Raw genomic sequence first — 24733 nt, 5'->3', positions numbered from 1 at the left:
AATAGCGGTATGAAAGCCTTCAACATGCTCCAGCACTTTCCAAAAGACTTTAGAAGCCTCAAAATTAATACAAAGTACCTTTATGGATCATCATACGGAACTCAGAGAACAAAGCAATAACAAAGGCAATATTAGTCTCCCACCAACAGTGCTAGTATCTAATGTTGGTCATCATGATGATCTGTTTCCTAAGAAATACTAGCAAAAGCAAGCCATTGGCTGCTCAGATGGATTATTAGGCACTTGATACAATACAAAGGTGATTAGCTGGAAAGATCAATCATGGTGGTGGCTACCGTGATTGCAACGATGACATTCCATATGGCAATCAACCTGCCAGGTGGCGTGTGGCAGCAAAACATAAACGCCACCATCGATGGATTTGATTGTGGCGGCAACAGAGAGTATGATGATGTAGGTGATATATGTTATGCTAGAACCTTAGCGTTAGCCCATAGCATTGAATACAACTATGGTTGTTTTCTAATATGTAACAGCACCTCATTCCTTGCATCACTTACTGTAATCCTTTTGGTCCTTAACGAAATCCCTTTGAAGAACGAGATTTGTATGCTGCTTTTGACAATAGCCATGTGTACCACTTTGACATAATTAGCACCCACTTTCCTCAAAGGTTTGGCCCTGATGATACCCCTTTATTATATAAAAACTGTGCTGCATATGCTTCCTAAATCATTTTCTTTATAGATTGGATTGATTACCCTCATTGTACTTGTTCATTGACTTCGATTAATTAGACGAAATATGAAGAAATTTTGACCTTGAGTATGTAAATGATGAGTGCCATCATCAAAAAAATCCTACAAGCATAAAGAATTCCTTTGCAACTCAAGCTTTGGTCTATTATCTTCCTCAATTTAGGGGGTTTAGGGTTCAATGAGTTACCGTTGGACTAGTTTGGATGTCATTGGGCCATGTGTCTTTTCTTTATTTTGATTAATTTGTTTTGTTAGTGATCGTTTCGAATGCTTGGTAAATAAAAAGGACTATAGCTGCGTGTCTATAATTTTTACCGTTTCTCATGCCATGTCACGCATCTATGTTGTTAATTTTCTTTCTGATTGGTTAAGTCTTGCTACTTGTGCAACTCAGTAACCGTTGTTTAGAACAGTTCTTTTTGTCTTTCAAAAGTTTATGTAAAACCTTTTTGTCCTTAAGCTTGAGGTAGTGTTGAACTTTCTACCATTTTCACTTGTTATAAGCTCTATCAGCTTCTGTTTTCTATGAATTGGACTAATTGAGAGTTCGATTCTTCTTTCCTAACCTAAATTGTTGAAATTCAAGTGCTATTCCTTTTTTACTTCCTACTTCAATTGATATTAGAGCATTATTTTGGATTCTCCAATGGCTTGCTTCAATAAAGGCAATTCTAGTGCTTCTAATGACTTTCGGCATTAAACACTTGGCAGGAGTGGAAAAGCAACTAGAATCCCTCATAGGAGAGATTCAACAGCTCTATTCCATTATCACCAATGGGACAACTATGTTTTCGATGGCCAATGGGTTGCAAGCTCAAATCAACCTTCACACTCACTCCCTGACATTGTAGAACCATCAAACTTCACCACAAACCACTTAGCAAGGTCTAGATCTAGCTAAGACCCCAACTCCAAATTGCCACCAAATCCCAACTTCACAACCACCATCTTTTGCTTAGATTCCATGGCAATGATGAAATTAGAGACAATTCATTCCTGATTCGAGCTCCAAAGAAGAACTGGATGTGAATGGTGGTCAGACCTTTTATCAACCACGTATAGGGAACCACACAGGTAAAATGCTAACAACCAACACTCTGAATTTAAATACAAGATGGATATTCAATATTTTGATAGACAATTGGGCATTAAGGAATTTCTAGATTGACTGGCTACCGTTGAGGCCTTCTTTAAATCTACCTATGTCTCAGAGGAGAAGAAGGTTAAAGTGGCTACCCATAGATTCGAAGGAGGAGCTACAGCATGGTGGGATCAACTAGATTGTAATAGGCTGAGAGAAAGGGAAAATGTAATTCAGACTTAGCCTAAGATGAGAAAATTGCTAAGGGCCAAGCTCTTACCTCGAGACTATAGCAGAATCGTATTCCAAAAGTACCACAACTACAAGCAAGGTAGCAAAAGTGTGGAATCTTATACTACTAAGTTCTGCAGCCTTAGTGCTATAAATAATCTGAATGAGAATAAAGAACAGCTAGTAACTAAATACCTCATTGGCTTGAGTTTGCCAATTAAAGATAGGCTTAAACTGGCTAAAATGAACAATTTGGATGATGCCATTAACGTTGCCACCAAAGCTGAAAGACAGCTACAAAGAAGCACTCCTCGAGCTCCCATAAAATGGAAACGTCTTTTAGATTTCTACAATGACAAACCAAAACTGCCAAACTTAAATATCAAACCAGCTGACCAACAGCCTAGACCAAATATTAGACCATCTTTCCAACATCCTAAATAAATCAATCCCTATATCGAGGCCAGCCCCTAATGTGCTTCAAATGCAATTAACCTAGACATAAATTTAATGAATGTCTACTCTGGAAGCATGTCAACTACGTGGGCAATCTCGAGACTATGCTGAAAATGAGGTAGCAGAATTTAAAGATACGAAGGGGAGCCAACTAAAGATGATGATCTAGTTACTGAAGATCAAAGGGAGCCATTGTTGATTATTTAGTCAAACAAAAAATTTTAGCCAAACATTCCCTGGCCAATAAGATTGCTTGTCCCAACAAATGTCATCATCACTAAAATCATTGTTCCTATAATTGTTTAAAATCCATTTTTTAGGCCTAATAAATTACTTGTTTCCCTCATTTGGCTAAAAAAAGTGGTATGAGTAGCCTCTTAATGTGACAGCCCAGACCACCCGCATGCGATATGGTCCTCTTTGGGCCTAAAGAATCCTCTTACAACCTAGTCCTCAAGGTTTTAAAAGGCCTTGCAAGGAAAAGGTATCAACACCCACTTATACAGAGTGTTTCGTTCCCCTTTCCAACCGATGTGGGATCTCACAGTCCTCCCCCTTTGGGGCCCAGCGTTCTCGCTGGCACACCGATCCAGGTCCAGCTCTGATACCATCTGTGATAGCCTAGACCACCCGCATGCGATATTGTCCTCTTTGGGCCTAAGGAATCCTCTTACAATCCAGCCCTCAAGGTTTTAAAAGGCCTCGCAAGGGAAAGGTATCCACATCCACTTATACGGAGTGTTTCATTCCTCTTTCCAACCGATGTAGGATCTCACACTTAAACTCATGATTTGTCATCTGTATATTAACTTTGGAGTAAAGACTTTTCTTATTGCCATTGGACTCATTCAATCCTGAATCTATCTTCTTTTTTCCTTTTTTCTTTTTTCCATTGAAAGGAATATTCTAAAGGTCATGAAATAATTCGGTACATATTTCCATATATATATATATATTTATTTGGTACTTTAGTATAATTTTTGTGTTAAGATGTAGGTTTATTATACATATATATATATATATATATATTAAGCTTTATCAACATTTCTCTTCACTTGTAATCATTTTTTGTATCATTTTAAATTATCATCTTTAAAAAGTCTAAGATGTTAGAATTCAGATTGATTATATATATCAAGCTTTAACTTACACAATAAAATATACAAAAATGCTTATGCATGTTGGGAAAGTCGTCCATCACTTGGTAGGTGACAATCAATCACAATTCTCAAATTACATAAGTCGTGCAAATTTAATATAGATAATTGTTGCCCACCATGTGATATCGGACTTTGTTCACAATAGCAGTCCTAATTATATATATATATATATATATACGGAAATTCTATGGTGAGGACCGTCTGCATGAGGACCGCAGTATTAATGATGGTTTTTCATAGTATTAATGACGGTTTCTTAGAAAATCATCACCAATACTATGAAAAACCGTCACCAATACTGTGGTCCGAATGAGGACTGTCCGCACCATAGACGGACTGTATATATATATATATATATATATAACATTTTTTGTTGAAATACCACTAATCCCAAAAGCTTAAGCTGATGGGAGATAGGCTTTTATTATATTTATATTTTTCTCTAACACTTCCCCTCAAATGTAGGCTCGCTTTTTTTGGGCTTCTCTGGGTCCTTACATTTGTTTTTTTGTTTTTTTGTTTTTTTCGGTGGTGGAGTTGTTGCGTTTTGAACCAAGATCTTTTGGATCTCTAGCTCTGATACCATGTTGAAATACCATTGATCCCAAAAGCTTCCAAGAGGTCCTAAGTTTGAAACTCAACAACTCCACCCAAAAAAAAAAAAAAAAACAAATGTAAGGACCCAGAAAAAAGCCCAAAAAAGGCAGGCCTACATTTGAGGGGGAGTGTTAGAGAAACAAATATAAATGAAATGAAAGCCCATCTCCCATCAGCTTAAGCTTTTGGGATCAATGGTTTTTCATTGTGCTATGCAAAACTATATTTCCATGGGAACCCAAAACAAGAAATCCTCTCAAACACAAGATAAGCCACAGCTACCTACAATCAATCAAACAGAGCCCATTCTCACAATTCAATCCTTTCACCAATGCACCAGCCTAGTTTCTGTAAAGCTGAGTGTATCTAATTTTCTGCTTTAGCGGTCTTAAATATTACCACTGGTTTGAAGCCTTGGTATAAGCCATCACCTTACCAATGCTAGACCACTAGAAGAATTTCTTTAAAATGAAGAAGAGATCATTGTGATAAACCCAAATTACAATACATGGGTTAAAAATGATGGACTACTCACTCCATGGCTCCTAAGCACCATGGCTAATGAAATTTTAAGTTTGAATGTAGGGATTGACGATGCTCATTCTTTCTAGAAATCCATTGAAGAACAGATGCTGCCTTCTACAAAAAAGCAAGACATTGTAACAGTCCAGTCCACCCACATGAGATATTGTCCGCTCCCGCACGGTTTTAAAAGGCCTCTCAAGGGAAATGTATCCACACCCTCTTATAAGGCATCCTTCGTTCCCCCTTTCCAGCCGATGTGGGATCTCACAATCCACCCCCCTTGGAACCCAGCGTCTTCGCTGGCACACCGATCCGGGCTTGGCTTTGATACTAATTGTAACAGCCCAGTCCACCTGCATGAGATATTGTCCGCTTTGGGCCCAACCCGCACTATTTTAAAAGGCCTCTCAAGGGAAAGGTATTCACACCCTCTTATAAGGCATGCGTCATTCCCCTTTTCAACCGATATGGGATCTTACAATGACCGTCTTCTAAAGGATAAGCTTGCATCTCTTAAAAAGGGATCATCATCCATTGAAGAATATACACAAAAATTCAAGCAGGTTTGTGATAATCTTGCTGCTATAAATGTACTTGTTTCTGACATTGATAAGGTATTTTCCTTTGCCCGAGGACTTGGTCCAAATTATAAGGAATTCAAAATAGCCATGCTTTCAAAACCTCCATTTCCATCTTTTCATCAGTTTTCCTTAGCCCTTCAGAATCATGAGCAATTAATAGGAACTGATGAACAAAAGTATGAGCTCGATCACAATCAAGCTTTCTTCAGTCAACGTGGACATGGACAAGGAGGCAGAGGTGGTCGTTTCAACTCAAGAGCAAGGTGTTTTACTCCTGCTGGTAGGTTCAATGAAGCTGTTGGACAAAAACAAACTGAACACAAACCACGTGAACCTACTACAGACCAGGAAAAACAACAAAAGGCAAAAACTAAAGGAAAACTCATATGCCAAACTTGTGACAAACCGAATCATAGTGCAATAGACTATTGGCATAGGTTTGATTATTCCTATACCAACAAGGAGGTTCCAAAAGCACTTGCTGCATTAAATATAGCTGACAATACAGATCCAAATTTCTATGTAAACTCTGGTGCAACCTCACATATGACTAATAATGCAGGTAAGGTCTCTAATTTGATTCCTTAAAATAGTATTGATGGAATTTTCGTTGGTAATGGAAATTGTTTAAAAATTTCACATACTGCTAATACAAAAATTAAAACAAAAAATGGATCTCTTAAATTAAATAATATTTTGGTTGTTCCTCAGTTAAAGAAAAATTTGTTATCTATAAGTCAAATGACTCAAGATAACAAATGCATTTTTGAATTCTCATCTTCTGGCTTTGTTATTAAGGACTGCAATAAAAAAATACTAGCCACGGACCATAAAAAGGGAAAGTTATATGTGTTGGATGAAGGAAGCCATTAAGCTTTGAATGCAACTAAAGCTTCTTCAGAACTTTGGCATCAACGAATGGGGCATCCAAACTCTAACATCTTGAAGGATTTACATTCAAAAAAATAATATTAGTATTTCTATTTGGAAAAATAAATTTCATGTTTGTGACAATTGCCAAATGGGAAAGAATTGCAAACTTCCCTTTGGCATTTCAAATAGTTTCTCACCTATGCCTTTATATAAGATACATTGTGATTTATGGGGACCAGCCCCTATAATGTCTACACAACATTTTTGGTTTTATGCTATTTTTATTGACGAATTTTCTAGATTCACTTGGTTATATCCTTTACATAAAAAATCAGATTTCTATGACTGTTTTATCAAATTTCAAGGAATTGTGGAAAAACAGTTTGATCACCATATAAAAATCTTTCAAAGTGATGAAGGAGGTGAATTCACTTCCACAAAATTCTAAACTCATTTGCAAGAACAAGGAATTGTCCATCACATCTCTTATCCAGGTACACCTGAGCAGAATGGATTAGTAGAAAGAAAGCACAGACACATAGTTGAAATGGGACTGACCATGATTTTTCATGCTAATGTACCACTAAAACTATGGGTTGAAGCTTTCCAAACGACTGTATATCTTATCAACCGTCTACCTTCTAAACCTTTACAAAAGGATTCACCTTTCTTCCATTTATATAGACGACACCCTGATTATGGTCATTTACGTGTCTTTGGATGTAAATGCTTTCCATACTTAAGAAATCATGGTGACCATAAATTTTCTAAGAAATCATATCCATGTGTTTTCTTAAGATATAGCCCTCAACATAAAGGTTATAGGTGCTATTATCCATAAACAAAAAAGGTTTATATTTCCAAACATGTGGTTTTGATGAATCAAGTTTTCCTTTTTGCAAAATTACTAACACTGTTTTGCAGGAATCTCTTGAACTTGTGAGCTTTCCAAAACATGAAAATTATATACCTTTAAACAGAAATTCATTTCTAGACACCACTTACAACAACAACATTCCGGAATCACATTAAAACAATACAGAAGTTATTGAAACCAATAGCACCAGCAGTAAAAATAAAGGACAAAAAGACTCAGAAACTGGTGCTTGCGTGATCAGTTTCGACGTAAACAGTAACCACATGAACAGTACTGACATCACCAGCAGCAGCAAGCATGAAAAGTAGACTGAGCCAGGAAATGTTGAACCCGATAGCATCAGCAGCAGCAAGCATGAAGAGTAGAATAAGCCAGGAACTGGTGAACTCGACAGCACCAGTAGCATGCATGAGGAACAGAATGAACAAACAAGTCCTCATTCTATCACTGATTCTTTGGAAATCAGCATCTCATATCAACAAAGAGATGTTAATCCTTCTACATCCAACATTGAACAAAACCATACCAGTCAATCACAACCAGAATAGCCAAGCCAATATGAAAAACAATCATATCTTCCTCTTATCTCAGTTCATGATCCCAGAGGTATTCAAGATAGTCTAACAATTGATTTACAGGTCTCTCCAACCAATATCAATCAAACAAATTCAGAAATCTCAATGGTCATCCAATGATTACAAGAAGAAAACTTCAAAGCAATCCCAATCTTGCATCTCGATCAATTACAGAAGTACAATATTGAGCAATGGCCTCAACAACTGCAGAACTCATGTGGATCACATTCCTCTTACGAGATATTGGTGTTCCTTTTCTTAAACCTCCACAGTTTCTTTGTGACAATCTCAGTGCTTTGCATATGACAGTGAATCCAGTTCTCCATGGTTGTACCAAGCATGTCCAAATTGATTATCACTTTGTTAGGGAACGGGTTGCCACAGGATAGCTTGTCACACGTTTTCTTCCTTCTCACCTTCATATTGCAGACATCCAGATAAAACCATTGACCAGTGACTTGTTCCACAATTTTTTAGGTAAGCTTGGGGTTCATTCCATTCCACCCACTAGCTTGAGGGGGCATGATAGAATAGCTCAATCTCAAGCTCATTCTTAGCCCAATCTCAATCATGCAGCTGATCAATCTCAATTATGCAACTCACCCCTTGCTAAACACTAGCAAAGCAATGACAGCAAAGGCAACAACTAGTAATCAATTATGCAGCTCACCCTTTGATAAACACTAGCAAAGCAATGACAGCAAAAGTTATTAATGAACGGTTAATGGAGTTAACCAGTAACTATGGAAAGAAATGATAGTGTCAATCAGTATTCTTAGAAATAAAATAAATCGTTTTCATTGTTTTCTCTGCAACATTATTTTACCTTAGCTCGTCTGTTTTAGGAAATCAATTAATATTCCATCCTAGCGTGTACTTTATATATGTATGCATTTCTTGTAAAAGTTAAGCAAGCCTTGTTTGAATAATATCAATACTCATCAACTTCTTCATGTTGAAATACCACTAATCCTAAAAGCTTAAGCTGATGGAAGGTGGACTTTTATTTCATTTATATTTTATCTAACACTCCCCATCAAATGTAGGCCCGCCTCTTTTGGACTTCTCTCAAATGTAGGTCCGCCTCTTTTGGACTTCTTTTTGGGTCCACATTTGTTTTATTTTTTTATTTTGGGTGGAGTTGTTGAGTTTTGAACTCAGGACCTCTTAGATATCTAGCTCTGATACGATATTGAATTACCATTAATCCTAAAAGCATGAGCGGCTCTTCAATGGATTTCCAGAGAGAATGAGCATCGTCAATCCCTACATTCAAACTTAAAATTTCATTAGTCATGGTGCTTAGGAGCCATGTAGTGAGTAGTCCATCATTGTTAACCCATGTATTGTAATTTGGGTTTATCACAATGATCTCTTCTTCATTTTGAAAAAATTCATCTTGTGGTTCAACATTGCTAAGTTGATGGCTTATACCAAGGCTTCGAACTAATGGTAATATTTGAGACCGCCAAAGCAGAAAATTAGATACACTCAGCTTTACAGAAACTAGGCTAGTGCATTGGTCAAATGATTGAATTGTGAGAATGGGTTCTATTTGATTGATTGCAGGTAACTGTGGCTTATCTTGTGTATGAGATGATTTCTTGTTTTGGGGTTCCATGGAAATATAGTTTTGCACAGCAAAATGCTCTGATACTATATTGAAATACCACTGATCCCAAAAGCTTAAACTGATGGGAGGTGGGCTTTCATTTTATTTATATTTTTTTCTCGAACATGTTGAAATACCACTGATCCCAGCTTTACAGAAACTAGGCTAGTGCATTGGTGAAATGATTGAACTGTGAGAATGGGTTCTGTTTGATTGATTGCAGGTAACTGTGGCTTATCTTGTGTATGAGATGATTTCTTGTTTTGGGGTTCCATGGAAATATAGTTTTGCACAACAAAATGCTCTGATACCATGTTGAAATACCACTGATCCCAAAAGCTTGAACTGATGGGAGGTGGACTTTCATTTCATTTATATTTTTTCCTCTAACATGTTGAAATACCACTGATCCCAAAAGCTTAAGCTGATGGGAGATGAGCTTTCATTTCATTTATATTTTTTTTCTCTAACACTCCCTCTCAAATGTAGGTCCGTCTTTTTTAGGCTTTTTTTCTGGGTCCTTACATTTGTTTTTTTTTTTTTTGGATGGAGTTGTTGAGTTTCGAACTCAAGACCTCTTGGATTTCTGGCTCTGATATCATATTGAAATATTACTGATCCCGAAAACTTAAGCTGATGGGAGGTAGGCTTGCATTATATTTATATTTTTTTCTAGCATTTTTCTCCAGACGGAGCTTAGAATAACCTAAATTTCTCAACATCTTACAACATTTTACAGGAGATCTGTGTCTCGCAACATGTTACAAAAAATTAAAAGGCTTAGGTTATCTTGAGCTACATCATCCAAAAGAAAATTAAAGTAAACAAACTATACTCAATTTAATGGATAGAAACAAAAATTAAATATATTAACAAACAGTATCTAATTCATTAACAAAAACTACAGCAGGGATCAACTTTTTCATTTTTTGCTTTACAGCACAAATCAACTTGTTTTATCTGCTCGCACTTTTCCTGTTTTTATATTTTAAACCATGAAGTTCTACTTTCATGCTCTCTAAAACGACTTCAAATATTCTTTTACCCACAGTAAAAGCCATAAAAGAGGAAGCTATTGACCGTAAAAAATATGGAACATTAAAGTGATTATTCTCATAATCCCTGTACCATGCACTTTTTATCTCTACTGGTTTGCCTAATAATATTTTTTCCTAACAAACATTGGCCTCAGTCCGAATATTAAGTTAAATAAATTAGAAAAGAAAACACATGGGCCTCAGAATTATTAGTACTGGTCAATAATAAATGCTCCCGCGAATAGTTTAACGCCACCTTGACAAATTTATATCTACTGCTCTTGACCAAAGTTGCAGTTTTCTCCATCATCTACTTTGAAAGCAAAAGCAAATTAGTTAATATCTATTAAACAAAATTACGGCAGAACTCAACCTTTTCTTCTCTTGGTTGGTTACTTCAAAATTTGATTTTTAATATCAAAATATATGGAGTAACGATCCCTATTTAAGAAAAAAATAAAACTGAATATTACTTTAAATTGTATTTTTTTTAGTTTATAATTGTTTAAAATATCTAACAAACTATTATTTATCCCTAATTAACATTTGAGATTAGCAAATTACATACAATATACATAAAAAAAAAATTAAAAAAACCAATAACTTCCCCAAGCAACATCTTAACTTCCACTAAACAAAATTATTACAGCGTAATTCTACTTTTTAAAGTCTTACTTTACGGCACAAATCAACTTGTACTTTACTTTTTCATATTTTAAACCATGAAGTTCCATCCTTTTGTCTCTCTAAAACGAGGTTATAAAACTCATTTATTTGTAAATAAAAAACGTAGAATGTAACATCCCATCTTTATTATGAATTTATCATTATCTGATATTGTTCTCAATTTAATTATTTTTTATTAATATTGTCTATAATTTAGCTAATTTTTTTATTCAAGTTTCTTAGGAAGTCACGAATTCTCCCACTAAAATACATTTAACTGCAAATATTTTTAGAACTCTAAAATCAAATAGTTTAAAAATATTTCTGCATTATATAAGTTACTATCATTGAATCATCCCTATTCCACATTCGGAAAATATAGAATTAGGCAGCAGGCAACATGTGAATAACTTTTGCACTCACCCAAGCTGGTAGTCACATAGAAAGTAAAAATAAGACGGAAAGTAAAATAGGTTCTTCAGGAACATAGCCCCCCCAAAAATCAAATCAGTAGTTCGGTTTCATAATAAATGCAATGTCCTCTTCTTCTTCCATTTTTTTTGTTTTTTTTCTTTTCTCTCTCTTTAAATCATAGTCACTTATCTCCTTTAGATAGAGAAAAATACATTAAATAATTATCCCTAAAATTAAGCACAAAATACATCATAGCAAATGATGGCTAAAAAATGAGTCAGTTCAAATCCCCATCTCTAATATCAAATAAATAAAAATGATAGCTAAGAAATAGAAGAATTTTCCTACACACTTATTAAAAAAAAAAAAAAAAAAGGAAATTGAACCAAATAATATATATTTAAATAATAAACATTTATAGAAATCATGATCCTAACATTCAACTTCATATCTTCTCCATTATAAGCATTCCTAGACTTGGTCGCGTGGTAAAACCACTGCATCCATTTAATATTTAGGACAAAACACAATTATTATTTCAGATTGGAGTAGATAAGATAGAATGGGATAAAAATTAATTAAGCCTTATCTTTGGTGCTAATAGATTGGACTATCTTTCATAATAATTAATAAAATAAATATAATTTATCATATAATATATTGATTATTTAGTTAAGCAAAATGATTTAAACTAGGTAAGTCCTTTATCTAATAATTTCTTAAAACTTTTATCTAATTAACTTATTATAATATCAAAATTGTATATAGACATAAAAAAAAATTAAATAATTGCTATGTTGCTAAGAAAAAAAGAAATATAATAAAATAACTCAAAGCTAATGCAAGCGAGTTGAACAAGAAAAGATAAAAAATAAAAATAAAAAAAGGGAGAAAAAACAACTATAAAGCGAAGAAAAAAAAAAGAAAAAAGCAAATATGAAAGAAAGAAAATAAAAGAAAAGTAGATCACCAAAAACAAAAAAAAAAAAAAAAAAAACACTAAACTAAAAACTGACTGTAAAAACAAATAAAAAAAGGATAAAAGAAATTTAAAATAATAAAAATGAAGAAGAAGAAGAAGGAAAAATGGAAGGAGCAAAAAAAAAATAATAATAAATAAATAAAAAATGATGCTCCACAAAAAGAGGATGACAAAGATAAAATAAAATATATATTATTATTTAGGGGAAAAACACTCAGATATGAAAAGATTTATTATTAATTTTTAATAAAACAGGATTTAGAATTTTGATTATATATATATATATATATTACAGTATGAATCGGTCCGCATGTGAATCACATTTAAGTCTATTTTTTTTAGAAAAAAATTAATTTTTGCTGTGTATATATACACAGTATATACAATAAAACCGATCGACTTAAATGTTGTCCGCATGTGAATCGGTCTGTACTTTAAAACTACTATATATATATATATATATATATAATTTCATGGATAGGAAAATTCAAAAGAGAAAGGGAAAAGATGGGTGCTGTCAATCATAGTTTAAAATATCTATAATTTTTTTCATATATTTTTTAAAATTTTTATTTATTCAATAAATCAATAAAAAAATTATGTTCCAAATTGAAAAGTTTAAAATATTTTAAAAATTTTTGATATTTTTTTCGAAATTGTCCATTTATATATATATCCATATTAATTTTTTCATATTTTAGTCAAAATTTCCATAATATCAATTAATATTTTAAAAATTTTTATTCAAATTTTCGGAAATATCCAGTAAATTTAATGTTTTGTGAGAAAAAAAATTTAAAAATATTATTGATATTTTATTAAGTTTGTAAGATAGAATACTTTATCTTAACCTAAATTAATTATTAAAAAATATAGTATTTTGATTATTACTTTTTTGTATTACATATCTATAAATGAGAATAAAAAAATAAAACAATTAGTTTTCAACTACCAAAGAACTCTATATGGTATTGAGATAATACTCATATATCATAATATAATTATAATAATTATATTATATATTTTAATTAATAAATAATTTTACTATATATATATATATTATTTTTTTCATATATTTTTTTATCAATAATAATATATTTATATCCATTTGCACCTTCTATAATTCTGTTAATTAAAAAAAATTGATATACATTTAATGGTTTTTTCAATTTTTATGATTAACTTATATTAAATAAATTAATATTAAAATTTTAATGAAAATTTTTTATTTTTCTATAAATTTTCATTTTTTCTTTATAAATATATTAATATTTAATAATTTTAAAATATTTTCATAAATATTTTTTATATTTTAAACATTCACATTCACTAGAACATCGATTCTTATAACTTTGCTACCGGTCGGTGGATGTAGATTATCCGTGCTTCCCCGTTGGGTTACTCTTTTTTTTTTTTTTTTTTTTAATTTTTAATTTTTTAATTTTAAACAACCTTATCCGGTGTTTTTTCAGACTATTTACGAAAGTGGGATTTACATATCCCAAGAAAATGCTAACATCACACACTATTTGGGACAAACTTTCCTTTCTCCATTTAGCGTGCCAAACACTATATATACATATATATATATATATTAATCCTATTACCAAAGAAATATATTTTGATACTTAAAAAAAAATTAAAATTAAAAAAAAAATCTTCTCCATTATAAAGCCACAAAAGAGGAAGCTATCAACCATCCGAGTACAAGACCATAAAAACTGAGTTAAAAGAAATTGTTTTCAGAACCAGAAATCAAAATATAAATAATTGAATTGAACATGACGAATTCATGTAAGATTATTCTCAAAACTAAATTAAAATAGTAAATGTTCTCATAGTATTAGTAACTTGTACTGAGAACTTATTACCCCATAAAATAAAAAAAATATAAAATAAAAAACACTTGTACTGAGCACTTTTCTGTGTCTATTTCCACATTTTTGTCTTCCTTTGTTTCGCATAAGATATCATTAGTATGAGGTTTTTAGGTACAACTTTACGGAATACCTCAGAAAGGCCTTATCTGCGGATATTTTAGGAAGTGGTCTGCTTGTGTACTCTCTTTTGAGGCTTACTGAGCAATGCAGTAATTAATACCAAAAAAAGAAAAATATTTACGGAATCCCTCATTTCTTTTGTTTGGGATTAGACGTGGAAAGAAAGGAAAGAGGAACAAAAGAAAAAGTGCTTATGGGATTTCATGAATTTTGATGACACTGATGTGGGTTCTCCAAACCACATTGAAAGGATCAAAACGTACATCTATAAGATAAAGATACATGGAAGTTGGAAAGATTTACAGTATTAAGAATATGTGCAGTTTCAGTTAGGAAATGAAATTTGCGCCTAGGTGGCCTTGAATAACAAGTAGAGTAGTTACATTGCAGCAAAGAACTTTTATATGGAACCGTTACATAGGTAGTGTCATAAATTACTCTTCTTCAAACATGTAATAATATTTAATGTATGATTTACATATTTTATTTTATTATATATAACATTGTACATGATTAAAAATAATTGAATTTACATTACACATGATAATTAAAATTTATACAGATGATATAACTTAATTATTACATATAATACTTTCTCCATTACAAAATAGTAATTACATTTAATTGAATAATTAGTAATGAAAAAAATTATAGTAATACACATTTATAATGAACATTAAGAACATCTTCAATGAGAATATGTGAATTATAAAATTTAGCATGCCATAAAAAAAAAATATTGGCATTGTATTGAAAAATTGCTTTACAATGATAATATTTAAAATAAATATTTACGTGATATGGCTTGGATGTGGTCAAGGTAAATTTTTATTTTCAGGAACCTTATAAAATATTGTAAGTTTTCTTTAATATCACTAATAGTCTTTGTTGTATAGTATAACGGAAGAACAAATTTTAAATTGACTAGATATTTATATCACCTAGATATTATCATTGTCAATTTTTTTGTTATAATAGATATTATCATTTTCAATTATTATATAGATAACAATTTATATTTATTGTGAAGTCCCACATCGGTTGTAAAAGATAACGAAACATGGCTCAGAAACATGTGGATATCTTTTTCTTGATAGATCTTTTAAAATCTTGAGAGCTGGATCATATGCGAATAGTCTGGACTGTCACATCTATCATTGGAAATGCTCTATTATTATTATTTTTTTCCATCAGGACCATGGGTCTGTTACTTTACCTTTTTCTATATGGACCATAGGATGGGTATTATATTGTGTTTTGTAATCTTTTCCTAAAGAAGAAATATTACAGTGCTCCTTAAATTATGGGTTTTGGTTAAAGTGGGTACAAATTGTAGTCCAAAGTAATTGACGTATGTGTGTGCTTTCGTAAAGGAAAAGTTAAGCATCTTATATGCTTATTAACTCTTTTTTTTTTCTTTTTCTTTTTTCTATTTAAAAATGCTTATTCTATGGCATGAGCATCCAAACCATGCAAAACACGACTTATCTTCTACAACTAAGAAACTTCATCTATATATATCAGCAATGCATCAAGTTGATTTAATAAGCAATTATGTGGGCACATTGACTGTTCTCCAAACCCCAGACAGCGCGCATGTAGTTATGAAGCTAGCATTCTAATTAAGGTACCAATATGTAGACTAAAGTTTATATATAGTAGATATTAATATTGTTGTATATGATACACCATTCAACTTCGCTTGAACATCCTTAATATTTTGAACTTCTTTCTTTGTTTGTCACCACACCCCCACCCCCGGCTAGTACCTTAACTTTTATTTTATGATATATGCACACATTTTGGGGTCTTTTATAAATTTTGTTTTCCTGTTTTTCTTGATGAAGAAGAAAACTTGGGAGTTTTAGATATGTACTATACACCGTTGCAGTCTGATTGAGTTGTATACAAAAGAAAAGAACAATGGAAATAACAATACGTGATGGAGATGATAGAATGGTAAGACTCTACGAGGCATCAGCAGAAGGATGTACAGCTAGCTTGAATTCATTAATGAAGGAAGACCCTCTAATTCTCAGCAAGATATCACTCAACTCTTTAGGTGAAACTGTCAGGATCCGTCCAAGATCCTTCACGGGAACTCTAGACAAGCCCTGATTCTAGGAAAACCCTACTGGACCCTCTAATGGAAAATTCGATAGACCTTCCCCTAAGGGTTGGACTTACCATAAATTTCCTGCACTGAAAACACACTTCTATATACATCACTTTATTCTTCCCACCTTACTACAATTTAATTCCACAAATTTGCAGCACTTCAAATGAATAGCAAGGAATCATTACATAATTAAATATAAATGTCTAAAACAGTATACAGAGCTTTATCAATACAATTGAATATGAAATTTAATACAACAAAAGATGAAAAGAAATAATACAGGATAGAAAGAAAAGGAAGGAAAAGCCTATAGGACTTTCGGCGGCGAACCAAGACATCAAACTCGCCTCTGGACAATCAACATCTACTAAGCTGAGTCTAGGGGAATGAAATTTAAAAACATGACATGCTAATCATATCAGTGAGTGACCCTATTTATTATACAATTATAATAGTAATAATAATCATAGTACACTTGATTAATTAAGAATAAATAAATAAATAGATAATAATTAATGGGACATAATATTTTTCCTCAAAACCCTCACCATTCACTCTGTTGGAAAGGTTCCCCTTTTAAAACATTTTCACAAAACCCAATCTTTTATACACCAAAAATCAAGGAATAATTAATTTAATAAATAATTAAATAATCCAAATACGAATAAAATATAATAAAATAATTTAAAATACTTGCATTAAAAAAAATAACATAAAAGTGAAATTCAATATATAATTCGTAAAATTTGATTTAATAAATCAAAATAACCAGTGTCAAAAATATAATTTAAATAATTACAAACAATCATGTACAATAAGTGGTAAAAAATATTATAAAATTCATTTTGAAATATTCAACCAATCTATATAATAAAAATATGGCAAGATGCATTTTAAAAACATTGATTTAAAATAAGTGACATAAAATATGAATAAATACATTTTAGAAAATACTAATTAAAAATAGGTGATAAAACAGGTTAAATACATTTAATTCAAAGACGACTTTAAAACTTTAGGATTTGAATTTTAAATCTGAAAAATAATACTTGAACCACCACACTATATATCAGTGATGCCCTACGATACTCAGCGTCCCGAGCACTGTCTAGCGGGAGGTTAAAGAGAGAAACTTGCATACGGTCGCTTCGGCATTCCGACAACGCCGGTGCTTAAACCGTCATCCCGGCTATGGAGGGGGGCGGCTATGACCAATATTAAACTTGCCTGTCCTTCGTCCGATGGCAACTCACGGGAGACATTACAACTTGCACGCTAATTCACATATACAGTACAGAACACCAGTACTATATGAGTGCATCTAAAATCAATTACTAAATAATTTTTAAAATAACACGTTTTTCCAAAACTCACTGTGGGAATCATACCACTTTTCAAATTCACAATCCCACATTTTTCTTTAATATCACTAGCCTAAATCCATCAATAATAGATATATAATTTTTTCCAAATCATAAAATCAATCAAATAATATTTCAAGTGCATAAATATATATTTTGAAGTCACCTTAATTTAAACCAATATTTTTCTTGAATCATTAAAACCACTATGTTAAAAATAATATTAAAACTACATGAAAATTCATACAACCTTCAAATCATGAGAACGCATTTATCATGCATCATAAAATCAACATCAAACTCAACAATGATTTATTAAAAACCTTAAACCATAATTCCCTTAAAATCTCACATATATTTTTGGCAACATCACATATATTAAAACCATCATAATTTGGCATTGTAAAATTAAATGGAAATTTCTTCAAATATTAAACATATATTAAAATTCACATGAAGGCATTTCTAATTACACAATATTCCAACAATAAAATTTAACAATTATTAACAAAATCCCATATCCATAAAATTCTTGAAATCAAAATATTTATTGATGCACAAATAATTATAATTCATTCAATTTTGGCATCAATTCCAAATATAAATTTACTAAATATTCAACACATAAAACATATTTTTCAAATAACCAATTAACACAAAATATATATATTTTAACATCCCAAAATAATTTTGAAGGTGGGTCACTCACCTCGAGCCCACAATTCAACCAAGATCCTCCATAGGATCGATCCTACAATTCACATGTGCTCTTAAAATATCAACATTACACAAGATCAAATATATTAATATTTTATTCAGATAAACAACACACGGTATCCGAGGGAGCTAACACAAACGGTAATTAAAATTCACAAATAATATACCGAAATGAAGCCTACAACATGAGGATTAAGGATTGATCCTTACTTTTTGGAGATTATACCCGAGGTGGCCGGAATCTTATTGGGAAGGTTTTAGGTTTCGGATCCCCGGATCTCACAAATTGCTGCGAGTTGGAGGAAATCGACCTCAGATCTCGGTTCAAGGGGTCGAAATTAATGGAAAAGGATGGGCGGTGTGATTGGAAACTCGCCGGAATCAAGGTTTTTAGAAAAGCCACCATGGTCATTGGAAACCATCACCGCCGACGGCGCGTCCGGTGGCCATTGGTCATGATTTTTAGAGGACAGGTAGATCAAAGAATGGGTGAACGGATGGGACTGACAGTAAGGCAAATGGAGGTCAGAATGGAAAGAAATCTGGGTTTGAAGGAATCGGCACCACCATCGGAAAAACCTCAAATCTGGGCACGTCGGAGGTCGGTTGGCCTTAATTTTTGGCTGGCCATCCGGTTTTCAGGTGGGCATCAAGGTGGGGTGGTGCATGTAGGTGGGAACTGACCAGATGGCGGTCAATGGTGGTGGCCAGTGGTGGTGGTCTCTCCCCTCTCTCTCTCTCTCATCCCCTCTTTCTCTCTCTTCCCCCTGGCCCACATGTGTTTTGGCCAAAATAAAAGCCACCCATGGGTGACACTGCTCACTCACGGATTGGCTAAAATACGACACGTGGCAAATACTGTTCACTCAAGTCAAAATGTATTAAAACTTTGCATGCCATAACTTTCAAACCACATGTCCAAATCGGACGTACCACTAGTCTATGAACTCATATCGACGAGTACTTCACAACCATGCATGAGTCAAAGCTCAACTTTGCATGAACAAAAAGTCAACTCCGACACCCCTTGGACAGTTTGGACCTCAACTTGTCTTCTTCGTAACTTTCAAACGGTAGCTTCATTTTTTATGTACTACTAGTCTATGAACTTGGATCGATGTGTACTCTACAACAGTACCCCTTCCAATGCAAAATTCTAACTAAAACAAAAAGTCAAAATTTTAACCAACTCGGTCAACGGTCAACCTCGGTCAACGGTCAACCTCGGTCAACATGCAAAAATTCCAATGTACTTTGTGACGGGGTGTTACAAAACTCCTCTTCACATATTAGCTTCACTTGGCCACTTAAATTTCACCAAACAACTTGTTGCTCAGAACCCAAAACTTACCGAGGAGCTGGATTTGCTCAAGCGATCACCTTCTCACTTGGCTTCCACCAAGGGCCACACATAGATGGTGAAGGCACTAATAGAAGTGAACAAAGATATGTGCTTGGTTAGAGATGAAGATGGAAAAATCCGTCTTCACTACGTTGCCATGAGAGGACGTGTCAAAGTGATAGAAATGCTTATCAGTGTAGAACCAAAGTCGATTCAAGAGAAGCTTAATGAAGGAGAAACGGTGTTGCACCTGTGTGTTCAATACAACCAGTTGAAGGCTTTAAAAGTGTTGGTTGGATGAATATTAGAGGGTGACATTCAGAATGATGAGCTCATCAACTCCAAAGATAAGGAATATGGCAACACCATTTTGCACTTGGCTGTGATGCTAAAGCAAATTAAGGTATACATACATATCCACCGGCTCTGCAATTAATTAATATATATATATATATATAATCTATGCACAACAAAGGTCACTAAAAATTTGAAAGCAAAAAGTATAAATCTGCACGTACAGCAAGGGTTTTTATACTAATATATCAATTCTTGATAAAGTATATACGTATAAATAACATCTAACCAAGATTCATGAACATAAATATTCGACAATCAAATATATATTAGGACAAGAAATCTCTACATTATAAGTATTGATAGGTGAGTTGGGAATCGAATAACTGAACTTATATTCTATGAAATTTAAATAATAATATAACTTGTTGCCTTATATTATCATATGTTTATTTGACAGGTGCTAATTAAGAGTCCCATTCATCATTTATATTTAAAATAATTTTATTTTTATTTGTATAAAAGATATATTTAGCTAGCTAGAGATCGATCGACATGGGACATAAAATATTAATGGCATGATTGTCGTGTGCAAACAATAAAATAGTTAGTTTCAATACCTGAAGTGAAAACGGGGGTGAGTAGCTTGAACAGAATGGGGTTGATAGCCTTTGGAATGATAGAGGAAATTCCGAAGGACTTCAAAAGCATCAAAATCCTCAATATTCTTCAGGATGCACTGGATCCCCAAACACAAAATGTAACGGCCCAGACCACCCGCATCAAGATATTGTCCGCTTTGGGTTCACCGAGTTCAGGCCTAAGGCCCTCCTAGCCCCAGCTACCTAGCCCCTCACGGGTTTAAAATGCGTCTTAAAGGGAAAAGGTATCCACATGCTTCGTTCCCCTTTCCAACCGATGTGGGATCTCACAATCCTATCCCCTTGGGGCCCAGCATCCTCGCTGGCACACCGATCCGGGTACTGGCTCTGATACCATCTGTAACGGCCCAGACCACCCGCATCAAGATATTATCCGCTTTGGGTTCACCGGGTTCAGGCCCAAGGCCCTCCTAGCCCCTCACGGGTTTAAAATGTGTCTTGAAGGAAAAGGTATCCACACGCTTATAAGCCATGCTTCGTTCCCCTTTCCAACCGATGAAGGATCTCACACAAAAACATGATGATAATGGTAAGGATGTTATTTACTATCCTACAAAGGAATCATCATATGCAAGTTGTTGGAGAAAATGCATGAGGTACATAGGTAAGTACAATGTTAATTAGGTAAAAGATAGGAGTGGATCTCTCATGGTAACAGCTACTATAACAGCATCAATGACATTCCAAATTGCAGTTAACCCGCCCGGTGGTGTGTGGCAACAAGATGCCAACATCACCATTTACACCATAAATGCCAATACTTATTTGTCAGGACCCGTCCAAGACCCCTCACCAAAACCCTGGACAAGCCCTGATCCCAGGGAACACCACTGAACCTTCCAATGGAAAATTCGACAGCATTTCCACTAAGGGAAGGACTTACCACAAAATTTACCTGCACAAAATTACACTCCTATATGGTACCACCTTATCCCTCCTACCTTACTACAATAATTTCCACAGTGGCAGCACTTCAATAACAATTTATATAAAACACATACGTATATATATGCAATAGGAATAATCAACTAAATAAACAACCAATTATACCTTTAATCATTCACGTCCGCCTACACCGCCCACTGATTGCCGTACATTTCAACTACATTTCAAATATTGTGTTACAACATATACCGATGCGTAATATAAGAAGAAAAGTAAAACAATCATCACATCAACAACAACAATAATAATAGCAATCGTTTTCATGATAAAACTAGTACTAATATCATCTGTCATATTTACTCGAAGATAATCACTTGTCCAAAAACTATCACATAATCACAGCTGTCCCAAGGACTATCTCACCTGCCTAAAGACTACCACTTGTCCAAGGACTATTATACTTGCCCAATGGCTATCTTTCTTGCCCGTAGGCTGTGGTACTTGTCTGGATATATCATATGCTAATAATAATAATAGAAATAATAAAAATAATAAAAATAAAAATAAATAATGGCAATAATAATAAAAATAATAATAATAATCATAATGATGATGATAATATCAGTAATAATGAAAATAATTGTAAACATAATTCTGATAAATAATAATTGTAATATTAATAATGAGAATAATATTAATAATAGTAATGATAATAAAAGCAACTAAGTATAATGTTAGAAAATCAGGTTATGAATAGATAGAATAGTACGAGGCCAAATAATATTTTAAATTCAAAATATATTATGAAATATGCACTTGTATCAGGGGTTCAAACGATACCCTCCAACATGCTGTGCAATCCATGCTTCCAGCTGTCGTCGGCACTCTGCTACCAATACAGTCCTGGATGGTTGCCTAGAGTGGCCGTCCAATCCCTTGAACTCGTAGGTAATATAGTTACGAGGTTAGCTCTTCATGGACCACATCGGATCGCTATCCCCGTACGTTGTGATCCATAAAAAATATAAAATATATACATACGAAAGATACTTGATGCACATACTATATACCAGTGGTGTCCTATGGTGCCCAGCATCCCAAAGCACCGTCTGACGGGGAGGTTAAAGAGAGGAACCGGCATATGGTCGCTTGGCGTCCCACCGCGTCCTGCTTAAACCGTCATCCTGGCCAGTTGGGGGGGGGGGGGGGGCGGCTATGGCCAATATCAAACTTGCCTGCCCTCGGTCCGATGGCAACTCATGAGAGACATTACAACCTGCGCGCTAATCACATCCACATCCACCTGTGCACTAATCATATCCACAACTACAGAACACCGGTACGTGTATGGTGCATCGAAAACCGATAAAAATATTTTATAATATTATAAAATATAATCAAATCGTACACCCTTACCAGTTTCATAAAATTTCATGCTCTCTTGTAATCCATCATCAAATACATCAGATTAAATATTTCAATCCCTATTACCAGAATACCAAGTCCTAGCATACATAATTATTAAACACATAAATACATTTTAAATATCTTTTAATTAAATATTTCCTTTAAATCCATAAAATTGATTTACACCAAATTAATAATAAAAGATGCATAAAAATTCATACAGAATTTAAATCACATAATGCATTATTTACATATTAAAATCTCAACATTTAAATCAACAATAGATTTAGTAATAATATTTTATCCAAAATTAAACAGTACATCTTTTAGACTACCATATTAAAATAATAATATTTTATCCAAAAATGACATCTTTCAAATACTCAATCATAATTCACAAATAAGGTACCTAATCGAAGCTTATGACAAGGATGTCAAGAATATACCTTCAATTTGTCCCACCGCCGCCAGAGATGGTTGGAATCCCATCGGGGAGTCACAGTCGGTTTTGAACTCCACAATATCCCATAAACGAGCGAGGTTTAAGCCAATTTGAGCTTGGAAACGGAATCAAGGGGTTCAAATTGGTGGGAAGGGACTGGTTGCATGGCTGTTAGCCTTCGTAAAACCAGCCAACAGGGAGGAAGCCGACTACCTATGTTATACGCCGATCCCATAGCGTTAGCCACTCCACCGGCCGGACATTGAGTGGTTGAGATCGTGCCATTGTGGGTTGCCGGTCTATCCAGTGCGTGCGGCCTGCTACCACTTGCATAGTGGTCAATTTGCCGGAGATGAGGGAGGAGGAAGGTGGATCCCGTCGGGGCCGCGGGGGCGGGGGGGAAGGAAGGAAGAGAAGGAAGAAGAAGAAAAGCGAAGAAAAGAGGAAAAAAGGAGAGGTTTTTTTCCCACGTGGGGAAAGAAAGAAAAATAAAGAAAAAGAAAAAAAAGAGAATTAAAAATAAATAAATAAATAATATTAAAATAATAAAATTTTATCATAATAATATAATATATAAAATAATAACAAAAATAATATAATATAACATTTACTTGTGGCTGACAGGTGGCATTTTCTCATTGTGATACATGGCACCATTAACTACGTTACACGTGGTACATACTGTTCACATGTTTAAAAATAATATTAAAATAAGACGATATTTGAAAAACTTTACAGGTCCATAACTTTAAAACCATATGTCCGAATTGGGTGTGTCGCTAGTCTACAAACTCGTATCAATGAGTACTTCACAACCATATATGAGTCAAAACTCAATTTCACAAAAATAAAAAGTCAACTCCAGCACCCTCGAATAGTTCGGACATCAACTTGTTTTGCTCATAACTTTCAAACCGTAGTTTTGTTTTCGACGTACTACTAGTCTACGGACTCGTGTCGATGCGTACTTCATAATGGTGCCTCGATCAACCTAGAATTCTTACCGAGTCAAAAAGTCAAAGTTTGATCCTTCTTGGTCAACGACGGTCAAACCCAGTCAATCTTGGTCAACATGAGAAAATTCCAACGTACTTCGGGATGGGGTGTTACATATTGCG

General features: G+C 33.7%; 1 protein-coding gene across 1 annotated transcript; it reads left to right on the top strand.

Annotated features, from left to right (window-relative positions):
- Positions 1-19998: 19998 nt before the first annotated feature.
- On the top strand, positions 19999-21054 carry LOC132800510 (uncharacterized). Its single transcript, XM_060814409.1, has 3 exons — positions 19999-20166; positions 20248-20328; positions 20827-21054. Exons 1-3 carry the CDS (start codon positions 19999-20001, stop codon positions 21052-21054), a joined length of 477 nt encoding a protein of 158 aa, XP_060670392.1.
- The last annotated feature ends 3679 nt before the right edge of the window (positions 21055-24733 follow it).

This window comes from Ziziphus jujuba, chromosome 1, assembly GCF_031755915.1.
Source record: "Ziziphus jujuba cultivar Dongzao chromosome 1, ASM3175591v1".
Taxonomy (NCBI): Eukaryota; Viridiplantae; Streptophyta; class Magnoliopsida; order Rosales; family Rhamnaceae; genus Ziziphus; species Ziziphus jujuba.
The sequence above is the reverse complement of the archived record's forward strand: the minus strand, read 5'-3'. Positions and strand labels throughout refer to the sequence as shown.

What these genes read in the sequence shown, in the direction of transcription:
- LOC132800510 (XM_060814409.1), top strand. Translation starts at nt 19,999, where the DNA reads ATGGTGAAGGCACTAATAGAAGTGAACAAAGATATGTGCTTGGTTAGA. An exon ending in AGCTTAATGAAGGAGAAACG is followed by an intron (nt 20,167 to 20,247) that starts GTGTTGCACCTG and finishes GGTGACATTCAG; the next exon opens with AATGATGAGCTCATCAACTC. An exon ending in TGATGCTAAAGCAAATTAAG is followed by an intron (nt 20,329 to 20,826) that starts GTATACATACAT and finishes ACAATAAAATAG; the next exon opens with TTAGTTTCAATACCTGAAGT.